Source organism: Camelina sativa, chromosome 17, assembly GCF_000633955.1.
Source record: "Camelina sativa cultivar DH55 chromosome 17, Cs, whole genome shotgun sequence".
Classification (NCBI taxonomy): domain Eukaryota; kingdom Viridiplantae; phylum Streptophyta; class Magnoliopsida; order Brassicales; family Brassicaceae; genus Camelina; species Camelina sativa.
Window position 1 is genome coordinate 1,976,816 of NC_025701.1, and position 12,219 is coordinate 1,989,034.

The 12,219-nt window shown below is 38.4% G+C and overlaps 3 protein-coding genes across 3 annotated transcripts in view; 1 reads left to right on the plus strand and 2 right to left on the minus strand.

Moving 5' to 3' along the window:
- The window catches only part of LOC104754655 (DNA repair protein RAD16), a 5,521-nt gene extending 1,547 nt beyond the window's left edge, over positions 1 to 3,974 (minus strand). Inside the window, exons 1-12 of the mRNA XM_010476882.2 lie at positions 3,863 to 3,974; positions 3,437 to 3,529; positions 2,347 to 3,305; positions 1,919 to 2,041; positions 1,761 to 1,834; positions 1,578 to 1,641; positions 1,330 to 1,476; positions 1,049 to 1,134; positions 879 to 948; positions 656 to 778; positions 254 to 484; positions 6 to 110 (exon numbers count right to left, since the gene is read on the minus strand). Coding sequence (XP_010475184.1) covers positions 6 to 110; positions 254 to 484; positions 656 to 778; positions 879 to 948; positions 1,049 to 1,134; positions 1,330 to 1,476; positions 1,578 to 1,641; positions 1,761 to 1,834; positions 1,919 to 2,041; positions 2,347 to 3,305; positions 3,437 to 3,529; positions 3,863 to 3,896 — 2,109 coding nt within the window. The 5' untranslated portion in view covers positions 3,897 to 3,974. The remainder of the gene's footprint in view (positions 1 to 5; positions 111 to 253; positions 485 to 655; positions 779 to 878; positions 949 to 1,048; positions 1,135 to 1,329; positions 1,477 to 1,577; positions 1,642 to 1,760; positions 1,835 to 1,918; positions 2,042 to 2,346; positions 3,306 to 3,436; positions 3,530 to 3,862) is intronic.
- LOC104754656 (probable membrane metalloprotease ARASP2, chloroplastic) lies at positions 7,602 to 9,197 on the plus strand. The gene has a single exon (XM_010476883.2). It carries the CDS (start codon positions 7,786 to 7,788, stop codon positions 9,118 to 9,120), a length of 1,335 nt encoding a protein of 444 aa, XP_010475185.1. The 5' UTR covers positions 7,602 to 7,785; the 3' UTR covers positions 9,121 to 9,197.
- Positions 9,185 to 12,206, minus strand: LOC104754657 (uncharacterized TPR repeat-containing protein At1g05150-like). The gene has a single exon (XM_010476884.2). It carries the CDS (start codon positions 11,820 to 11,822, stop codon positions 9,372 to 9,374), a length of 2,451 nt encoding a protein of 816 aa, XP_010475186.1. The 5' UTR covers positions 11,823 to 12,206; the 3' UTR covers positions 9,185 to 9,371.

Sequence of the window (12,219 nt, forward strand, 5' to 3'; positions counted from 1 at the left end):
ATTACCTTCCCAAGGGTATAATTTATAAGGTCCAAAAATGATGTGAATTGGCTGAAAACTATTGCTTTGGCAGACCCGTCTCTTTCAACCATGAATCTGATTTCCTCTCTCTGCATACAAATAATCAAACATCATAACAATTCACAAATGGTTAGAAAAAGGAAGAAAAACGCTCAAAACTCCAAAGAAACTTAGAAGGATACTGTTCGGGAAAGAGACAGAACAGAAGCTGTAGATACTTGAGAGCACATACCAAAGCCTCAATCTTTGTACTTGTTTGAAAATCATTGAGCTTTATCCGATTTAAAATGCTTGAGGCTCTAAATCCTTTAAGTGTTGTCTTGCTTGCCTGATGCTCTGTGTCAGCTTTGGTAGTCCAATCCACAGTCAGTAGTTTCGAGCATGTTGGGCAGGTGACTTTTCCCAGGGACGTAGAAAAACCAATCAAACAAGCTTTACAGAACACATGTGCACAAGACGTCACCTTCAAAGTAAAAGAAACAAAGAAGGATATCAAACGAAAAAGTCCAACAATAGTAGTAATCTGATGATTCTTGAACGAAGTGTAAAATGAAAGCAGCTGTTTCCAGACAGGCACTGAGAAGCCAGAGTCGATATATTACGAAATAGCAATAGATCGACTTGGAGCGCTTACAACATAGTCCTCGGCCGGGTCGTGGCAGAGACCGCATTCTTGCTCAGTTTTGTTCTCATCAAGCAAGTTAGCGTTAGCACCACTAGAATTGGAATACACCACAAGGTATGGATGATCAACAGCCTGAAAAAATTGAAGACAAAATACATCACAAACTACATATCTATAAAATACTAGTGCATTGGCTGTTTAGTTGAACCAAAAGACTGTAGATGCCATTCACCTGTCTCAGACGAGTGAGAAGATCAAATATATGTGCATAATTATTCATCAATGTACCAGCCTGAATATACCTGCAAACAAAAATGTACATGGCATGGTCAATAATAAAGTTCTGTTATACAAACCAAGGAGCAGAAACCAGTAGAAGCCCATTGAATATAAGTAACTTACGTATTAAATTCCGCCTGGCTGTCTTTGTATAGAGATTCATAGTAATCAGCCTCTTTTACATCTAGTGCATCCCGCCTCAAAGAAATCTACAAGAAGTCAAATTTAAAAGTTGAGCTAAAGCTTTGTTTAGTGATTCTTAATAATCAGAATCATTTACATCCAGTGCATCACACCTGAAAGAATTCTATAAGAAGCCAAATTTATATGTAGAGATAAATAAAGCTTGCACGCAACTATACAAAGCTTCATTTACATCAAACAAGGGAGAGAAAGGAACATACGATTCGAGGAGGAAGAGCAAGATCAGCTGCCCGACCCAATTTAGTACGTCTTAAAAGTATGTCTTTCAGGACTTTGTGTTTAAGCAATATCATGGCTCGCTTTCCCATTCCAGTGCTTCCATGTAAAGTTACTGGTTTGGCCACATACTAGCAAAAATATAAAGAAAAAAACAGAAGGACAACATATAAAATGGTGATCCTTCTTTAAAAAAATAGGTAATATAAGAAACGTGACACCTCAAACTTACCTTGTTCCACCAACAGAAATGTCGAACTGTATTATGAGGACAGCTAGGACAGGTTTGATGTGCCCTGCAATCACCCCCAAAGGCAGATGACAAAGAAAATTGAATAGCATATATTGTTATGAACTATGAAACAGAACTATGAGAAAGGAGAAAATAATTAGAAGTTGAGAGTGAAAGAATTACATGTAATCAAGAATTCTACAGTCACAATCCTTGCAAAAGTAATATGAGTATGGGAGAATTTGCAAGAAGCGAATCTGGGACAAACAAAATAGTCACATCAACCAAATTAACTATAATCTTCAAGTGCTATAAGCACACTTTAGGAAAGATTGACTAACCAGGGAGTAAAGCTCTCCAACACGATTCTGAAGAGGGGTACCGCTCAGAGCCCATCTGTAGGTAGCCTCCAAAGCAAAAACAGCTCTTGCTGTGTTGCTACGTCTTTCTTTAATGTAATGAGCCTGGTGTGACAAAATGTGGATTAAGATTAATCAAGGTCAGATCCATAATTCCACCCACTAAAGGCCAAAAAGATAATATGATCATGTCGAGCAGACTCAAAAGATAAAAAGACAGGCTTATAATTAGTTTTTGGCAAACTAGGTTTCTGAAGATGAGTTTACAGTGAGCTCTCCTGCTGTGGTTTCCTATCCCACAACAGGCATGAAAGGCACCATACCTTACATGCCTGAATTTTAATGCAAGTGTACCAAACAATTAGGCAACAAAAGGTTAACACCAACAAACAGCGGGTCTTGGTACTGACCTCATCTAAAATGATCCTATTCCACTTGATAGAGTGCAAAAGAGACTTCTCTCTGTCATCTGAACCTAAGTCATCTTCTTCTACTGGTTGTTTGGACTTCTTCTTAGATTTCTTCAGATTTTTATCTTTTACTGCATCAGCCTCCTTTCCTTGCTTTGAATATGAAGCTGTAGACTTCTTACTTTTCTGCTTAGATTGTTTGGCCGTTCTGACAGCCAAAGGTCCACAAAAATACCGCAGGTGGATCGAAAGCTTCTTCGGATAAAATAACTTGCTGCAATATGCACACTGCACCCTGGGCGGCATCATATGTCTCCTATATTCACTTTCAACAGTGGAATATGTTGTCAGAACAAAGTCGTAGTTCATGAATTCTTTAATATTCTTCTCTCTCTTGGCCCCATGGTATACAAGAACCTTGGTGCTTCCTGGGGATGTAAACCGAACAATCTCATTTAACCACTGGGAAACAGCAACGAGAGGACAAAGTACAAGGGTGCACCCAACTGCTTCCCCAAATTGTGCCCTGTCAACTTCTCGTCTGGCAAGAACAAGAGATATGGCTTGTATTGTTTTTCCCATTCCCATCTCATCCGCGAGAATGCCTCCTCTAACTGATAGTTCCTGTTTTGATGCCCAAGCCAAAAATTCTTTTTGGTACCTTAATAGCGGCATAATCAAATCTGAAGGGGCCTCAGCGGTTTCAGCAATCACAGCATTCTGCTGATCCAAATTAACATCCTCTGTCATATGTTCATCAATCCATCTCTTCTGTTCCTTTTCCCATATCTCCCACAGTAACACATCTTTCTCTCTGCTCGGACCAGGTTTTTTCCTTTTAGTGCCTGCTCTTCGTAAATTTACATTAGCCACAGGTACAGGGGGGAGAACAGGTACAGGAACTGGTAAATCATCATTAGCACCAACATCTTCTTCCTCCTCCTCCACCTCCTCGTCACCTATGTTCAAATATCAATGTAAATTATGAATATATAACAGAAACTTTTCAATCAGTAACACTTGAAAAGCAGAGAACATTAACGAAGATGCATAAACTTTAACTATGTTAAGCAAAGCAACGAAACGGTACCTTCAAATTCAGGGTCGACTAAATCGTCATCTGAAGGTATAGTAAAAGGTTCTTCATCAGAGTTGAAGCCAACTTCTTTCTCGAGATCCACAACTAGTTCATAAGAAAGAAAAGATTAACAATTTATCACCACCGGACAGTATCTAGGCCTTTCAAAGTTTCAATTTTTACTGAAAAGTCCCACTTTTTTTTTTTATTCTGTTAAGCAAAAATTTTTTATCTTTTCACAATAACGAAATTGCTTAACACATCAAGCAATAAAGACACGAACTTTAATCAATTTCATGGAGATCATCGAGTACAATACCCAAGAAAATTCAACTAATTGAAGTACAGATCGAGCCTAAACACAGACACTAGTTCCACTAATACAATGGGAACGAGTAAACCCAAGAATCAATAGAGCGAAATCACGAAAAAGGGTACCTTCAATCGCCTTATTGCGGGGTCGTAGCTCCATCTCTCTCTCTCTCTCTCTCTCTCTCTCTATGCCCAGAATTCGCGAAGTTGAGGAAAGAGGAAGAAGAAAAGAAAAAAGTGAAATTAGGTTTCTATCTTTCCATTTTATATTAAGAGAGAGAGAGATAGTTTAGTGGTCGATAACGGCGGGAAAAAACAACATTATTAACACGTGTTCACTTCCTACCGGTTCGATTACCAAATTGTGATGTCATAATTTAGAAAACAACTAAAAAGATTTTGTTTCACTTTTGTGTTTTTTCCTTTATTTATTTTATTTTTTGGATAAGAGATTTTGCATTAAATGAGGGATACGAAATTGGAAAAGTTATGCTAAATGGAAAATTACCTCATATTTTAATTACCGCCTATTTACATACACAATTATAAATAATTATGTTTATTTTTTCTTAGCAAACATTATTATTATTTAATATTTATATAGAAGATATGAATTAAATTTATCCAATTAAAAGTCTTAAATCGACAAAAGACTGTACACAATTTTTTGATTTTGCTTTGTAAAAAGCACAACCCGTTGAGAAAGGTGTTCAACGTTGATCATTGCTCCAAACTCCAAAGGGACTACTCTTCTTCTCTCTTCAAGTGATAACTTTTTTGATATGTGTGTGTTAAAAACGTTGGAACTTGGAAGTGACCATGAGATGTTATTATTATGTGTGTTATTAAGTCCTTTAAGGATTATTCGATTATGCAAGTTTCAAGAGTCAACATTGGAAATAGACACTATCGGTTAACGTTGTCGCATCGTTAGAGACGCTAGCAAATCAAAAGCATTATTAATTGTCTTAATGTTACCACATCGTGGATTCTTTATTGAATAATTTCTAGTCTTCTACTAGATCTTAGAATTTCTACAGACAGATACATACATAAATATGTATGTAATGATGTATAATGAACAGATTCCGGATTGAACACATCCAAATTACATACACAAACCGAAAACATAAATGCATGTTATAGAAGGCGTTCTAATCGGAACAATATTTTAGTATTAATATTTTCCTTTCTATGATATGTGGAATACATATGGAGTTGTTAATCGAGTATATGTATTCCAAGTAAAAATTATATACTTACTAGAATTGAACCTGAGTCGTTTATATAATCGACAAAAGAAACTGAGTTTAATTTGATTAAAAGTTAAAACATATATAGAGTATGTAATAACAGTATTAAACAAAGAGATTGAAGTTGTAAAAAGGGGAACCGGTGATCTTTTTTACTTGCCTCAAACAATGAGCTTCTTCCATCTTTTTCTTCGAAGCAATCGAAAGAAAAGAAATATCGATTGGATCAAACTCGAAACCAATCCTGATATATAAACTACTCCATATCATTGATCATTTTCTCATCAATCATCTCGGAACATAAAATCAGTTGATCGATATATGTTTCCTTCTTCTTCGACCTTTGACCCTGAAGATGTAGTTAACAAACATGTATTAATCCCAAGCACACATGCACATGTATATACGAACAATATCTGCTGAGTATGATAAAGATTAGACGAAACAAGAGACGTACGATCGTGGATGAAGTGATGATCATGAGTAGCCTGAGAAGTCATAAGGATAATTGCTCTCTTTCTCTCTCTCGGCCCAAACCATATGCATAATGCATATAGTCTTGTGCATATATATGGTGCGATACTACTCTTATAACTATAAACATATGTTTCACCAACTTCTTCCTTTTCAATTATAAGAAAGTAGATGAAAAGCTAAAGATGACTAGTTTATTTGGTTCCTTTCATATTTTTTAGTACTATTATAAGAGTCTTTATATAGTATAATATATTGCTTAAAGCATGCTTTCGTTTGAAAATTCATGGAGAATGCATAAAAAAAAAAACCAAAAACATAGAGACTGAAATTTACAGGTTCACTGAACCTGGTCCCTTTTTCGTTTACGGATTGGAAAAACCAACCAAGTGTAGATTTCAAATTGATCATATTTTACTAGGATTTGAAAGACACTCGTCTCCTTTAAAAATATGATCAAACACTGATGATGGCTTCACTATTCGTGAGGCTAGAGATAAATCTGATTAATTCAATAGTAAAATGAAAATAATAAACTCATATTAGCTCTGGGCATTCGGGTACTCGGGTCGGGTTCGAGTAGGAACCGATCGGGTTCGGGTTTTTCGGGTAGAGGAGTTTAGGACCCATTAGGGTAAACAGAAAATATCGGTTCGGATTCGGTTCGAGTCTTACCGGGTTCGGGTCGGTTTGGGTCTAAAATTTCAGACCCTATAAATACCCGAAAAAATCGGATATTGAATAGGGTTCGGGTATTTTTTTACCCGATTACCCGAAATTTAACCCAATTACCCGGAACTTTTAATTTTAAATATAAAAATAAAAATTTGAAAAATTATTTTTAAAAAAAATTAAAAGATTGATTAAATTTTTAAAAGTTATAGCTAAACATTTTCAATATAACTTTGGTTATTTTGAGTATTTTCATTATTTTGATATAGGAAAAAATAATATTTTTAAATTTTAAGTTGTAGCTTTGAATAACTATGTTATAAAATATATATATATATAACTAATATTCTCTATATATGATTTTATTTCGGGTATGTCGGGTACCCATTCGGTTTTCAGTTCGGTTCCGGGTTCAGTTCCGGTTCTTCGGGTTTTGGAGATTAAGACCATTAGGGTATTCTACCGGTTCCGGGTTCGGATTCGGGTCCATATTTTCGGGTCGGTTCCGATTCGGGTTTTCGGGTCCGGTTTTTTTGCCGAGGCCTAACTCATATAACAAGAAATCATTGGAAATGACAACCTTATAACCAAAAGACAAACCATTTTCGTCATCATAAGCCTAAATACAATCATGTTGCATAAGAAAAAAGATTAAGAAAACATAATGGCCACGTTGTTTTGTTCATGACACACTACGTTAGGTGTTTTATTCTATATCTATTAATGTTTTCTTCTTTATATATATTGTTGGCTAGCTAGTCAAAAACAGTACTACTAATTTATTTGAGTATAGAATAATTGTCGTATGTCGGCAAAAGAAAGAATAATTGGCGTATGACCATCCACTAGAATGTTACGCTTTCAATATTAATGGTAAACTATCACTTAGCTTGACCCCAAAAAACCTTTCTGAGTCAAGTAGAGAAAATGTGTCCTAACTATTCGATTTGATATCATTTGTCTCACGTAAACCCTAAAATGTGCTCGCCAGCTAGTTTCTCCACTCTTTCTGCCTCTGGTACAAGAATTCATCATTTTCTTTTCTCCGCATTTTAATAGATCTCGAAATTTTCTTGGATAAGATCCAGCACACCTAGCAAGCATTGACTAATACTATCTTCTTTCTTTGAACAAACGTTCGGACCTCGTCAATTACTAATGGATGGTGCATGTATCGCCTGTGCTACAACATTTCCACTCAGTGAAAAGATGAATCTATAAACGCCTTTTTTCTTTCGTATCAACCAATTGGAAAGTGAAAACGATCCTATCATCATCAATATACGTATTAGTCAAATGGGTTATATGTAGTTCAAATTTGTGAGCTTTCTTAAAAAAAAGTATCACATTCTTACTGGGCTTGAGGTTCAAATTTGGCCCAATAGGAAGCCCACATAGTTTTACATAAGTTTATGAGAACAGACAAATAAGCAATCTGCAATTTGGTCGATCGTCGACATGGTAAACAAATAGAAGAAGATACCAAATAGGAAACGAGAGCGTTGTCGTCGTCATTGGTCAATCCTATCCACAAACAGACACATAGAGAGCTTTAATGTTTTCTCTTTATCATCATCATCTCCTCTGTTTTTCAATGGCTTCAATAGTTCCTCTTCTCCGTACTCTCAACTCTCTAAACCTCACGAAATCATGCTATTAAACATCTCTTCTTCTCCAATTTCTCATCGTATCCCTCACTTCCTCTCTACCTCCATCAACCCCGCTTCAAATTTTCCTCCAATATCCAAAACTCATCTCTCAAAATCTCATCTTTCAACCAATCTCTCAAACCATAGTAGTCTCTACGGTACCAAGAACAGAGCTTTATTCAGAAACAAGAAGAGACACCTACATCACAGTCCACGAGCTCTCGCTGGATTCGATACCGGTAGTTTCGAATCAGTTCTTGAAGCTTGCGCTGTTCTCACAGCGATCGTCGTTGTCCACGAGACTGGTCACTTCTTAGCTGCTACTCTTCAAGGTATCCGTGTGAGTAAGTTCGCTATAGGGTTTGGTCCGATTCTAGCTAAGTTCAATTCCAAGAATGTTGAATACTCTCTTAGAGCTTTCCCTTTAGGTGGTTTTGTTGGATTCCCTGATAACGATCCCGACAGTGATATCCCTGTAGACGATAAAAACCTTCTCAAGAACCGACCGATTTGGGATAGAGTGATTGTGGTTTCAGCTGGGATTGTCGCTAACGTTGTCTTCGCTTACGCTATAATCTTTACTCAAGTTGTATCTGTTGGTTTACCAGTTCAAGAATCGTTTCCTGGAGTTCTTGTTCCTGATGTTAAATCTTTCTCTGCTGCTTCTCGTGGTGGATTGCTTCGTGGAGATGTTATCTTAGCCGTTGATGGCGTTGAGCTTTCCAGTTTCGGTTCTGATTCTGTTTCTAAAGTTGTTGATGTTGTTAAGGCGAATCCGGAGCACAATGTGTTGCTTAGGATCAAAAGAGGGAAAGAGGATTTCGAAATCCGGATCACTCCGGATAAGAGTTTCGATGGGACTGGTAAAATAGGTGTTCAGCTATCACCGAATCTTCGATTCTCGAAGGTTAGACCGAAGAATGTACCGGAGACGTTTAGTTTCGTGGGTAGAGAGTTCTTTGGACTGTCTTACAATGTCTTGGACAGTTTGAAACAGACGTTCTTGAACTTCTCTCAAACCGCTAGTAAAGTCGCTGGTCCAGTTGCGATCATTGCTGTTGGAGCGGAAGTAGCGAGATCAAACGCGGATGGTCTATACCAGTTTGCTGCATTGCTGAATCTAAACCTTGCGGTGATCAATCTGTTGCCTTTACCGGCTCTCGATGGTGGTACATTGGCTCTGATTTTGTTGGAAGCTGTTCGAGGTGGGAGAAAGTTACCGTTAGAGGTGGAACAAGGGATCATGTCGTCTGGAATCATGCTTGTGTTATTCCTTGGTTTGTTTCTCATCGTCAAGGATACACTTAATCTTGATTTCATCAAAGAAATGTTGTAATCTTTTTGGAGATAGAGCACAAAAAAGTATTTTTTGAAGAGAATGAGAGAAACCCTAAACAACATAACGCAATTGCGTGATTTACCAAAACAACATTACACAATCTCATCAATCATTATCATCATACACTTAACTGAAAACTATGCAGACAAGTTAAAAGAAAGAAAGAAAGTGTTACAATTTGCAAATTAGACACAGAGAGATCAGAACAAACACGCTTGATGAGTTAGTTCCTTTTTGTTTCGTCTATATCAGGTGGCAATAGGCTTTTTATGAGATTGCATCGAAAAACAAACACACTTAGCTTTCATGGCTTCAGCTTCACTCCCATATTCTCGGAACTTGTATTCCTCCTGTTTAAACGAAGGAGGAACCTTCCCTTCACTATAACACTGGTTACACAAACTAAACCGAGCTTTCACTTCTTTAAACCGTGATCCGATAACCGGATACCGACAAACCGAACAAACTTGGTTTCCATGACGGTTTCTATCGTTTGCCTCCAGTTTAAGGATCGTAGACATGATACCAAATCCCCAATCTGGATCATCAAACATTGCTAGAAACTGATTATACGTAACTGTCATTGAGGAATCAGCTTCTTCTTCCCCGTGAACTTCTAACATTTCACTCATTCCGTGTGATGGAATGTAAATAGCTCTCAACAGTTTAATGTATTTGACTGCATCCGTTTTTGTAATCTGAGAGCTTCCTTCGTTTACAGGTCTCCAAAAAAGTGCATCAAAGGCAACTCTTTTCCGTTTGTCCGAATGTCCACCGCATAAAGGAGCAATCACAGCGTAAAACATACCCATATCAACTCTTCCTGAACCAGAATCATCGAGAAGCGATAGGATTTTCTCGTTTATTGCCTTGATGGCTCCTTGGAATGTTTCAGGTTTCAAGGAGTTAAGCAGACGCCGGAGAATCTCCTCTAAATTTGGTTTCCGGATTGATTTCGTTGGCCCGCCGCTTCCGGAATATGATACAGGAACATCGTTGTCTCTCATCTCCTTACGCACAGCCTCCACATCACATTTCCCTAGTCTTGTAACCTTCTGAAAGGCTCTAATTTGTAGAGCCGTGGCTAAGTCCGGTCTCAAAGTCGTCTTCTCACCCACAGTCTTGAACTTGGAAGGTTCCACTACAATAAACGGACCTTCTCCTCCTCCTCCATTACCATTTCCATTGTTTTTACCCTTTTTCTTCTGCAAATGTTTCAAATGAGATATCGCATCGTGCAGCTCAACACGGTTCGTCAGTTTCAGTGCTTCCTTAAGCGCTCGTTTAGCTTCTTCAGTCTCTCCAGCACCTAGCAAAGAAACCGCCTTGTTGAGCTGAGCACGCCAATGGTTAGGCCATACAGCTAAGACCCTAGTGTACATTTCCGAAGCTCTCTGAAACCTACCTAAATCCATGTAAAGCCCTCCGAGGTTATACAAAGCATCAACATGGCCAGGTTTCAAGTCAATCGCTCTCTGGAAAACCTCAATAGCTCTCTCATCTTCACCCATTGAATGCAAAGAAGAAGCTAAATCACAATGAGCATCAGCGTAATCCGGTTTCAAATATATAGCTTCCTCTAATGCCTTAACCGCTGCTCTATACTCTCCTACACCAAACAATGCACTACCTAGAAGCTTCAAGGCTCTAAAATGCGTAGGACATAGGATCGCAGCTTCTCTATAATACTCACAAGCACTCAAAACCATACCTTCACCTTCAAGCGAGATACCAAGATTGACATAAATCTGAGGAAGCAGATAAGCCCATTGATTCCCACCAGACTCAGCCGCTTCTAATGCCAACAAAAACTCATCTTTAGACTCTTTACACTTCCCCAAAACGTAGAGACAGTTCCCAGCTTTGAAATGAGGTCTCACATCAGTGGGTTGCAACTCACAAGCTCTCTTGAAGCTAACGAGAGCTTCTTTAAACAACTGGTGCTCATACAAAACCCTACCAATCGCCATATGTCCATCAAAAGCTTCTTCTCTCGATCTAGCTCCATCTGCTTTACTTCTCAAAACACCTAGTTCCTTGACAAACACACCATAGTCATGACTCGATTCTTCCCAATAGATTCTCTTATCAGAGACCTCAGACGAAGGACCTAACTCCCTAGACCAACCAGCATCAGAGAACGCATCAACATTGTTATTGTTACTGTTGTTGTTATTAGAATCAGATTTCAATTTCCCATCTTTCTCCTGTTTCGACTTCAATCTCTTCACCAGAATCTCCAAATCGTCAACTAACTTCCACGTCTCGTCGAAAACGATCCCGTGGTTAGGCGAAACCGCCCAAGCAGCTGTCCTCTGTTTCTTCTGCGCTTCAACAGCTCTCTCATCTGTAATCGAAGAAGAAGAAGCCGCCGCCTCAGAGCCTTTAATCGTCTCATCAGCAGCGATTAGCTCGAGGCCTAATGCATCGAAATCTCTGTCGACATCTCCAGCGCCGTCGTCGTAAGTACGGAGGAGACCGTCGTAGGTCAAACCTTTGTTTGGATCGATGAATTCAGCGTAGGTTCGGAACACTTCGTCGAGAATCGCGTTGATCTGTTCGTCACTGAACTTAACCCTAGGGTTAACAGCTACGACGAGAGCAGCCATCTCTTCTCGGTTAAGCCCACCATCACGATTCCCGTCGAATTGCTGGAATATTCTCTTTGCTTTCTCCGATCTGCTTCCTCTAGTCGCCATGTTTTTATAGGAAAGTTTCAGCCTTTATTATCTCAAAAACAGAACAGAGGATTCAAGATAAGGAAACAACAACCACCCAGAAAAGGAAATCAAATGCAGGGAACAGAGGAGAGGGGAGATTGATTAATTTCAGGGCTTCGTTGCGAGAATCTCGACATTGGATCCTCTCTCTCTGATCTGTAAAGCTTCTTCTCTCCACTGTTTCTTTAAGGAAGAAAAGAGAAAAAAAAAAAAAACCAAAGTCGTAATATTTTTTTATCAAACGGTCCATACATTACAAGAGGACTCCAAGCTGTTTTCTTTTGTCTCTGTGTCTTTGTATGAAAGCAGATAAGTGTTTGACAGTATTGTCAGGGTGTGGTGTACTGGTGTTGGCTTATTATTCTCTCCTTAAAAC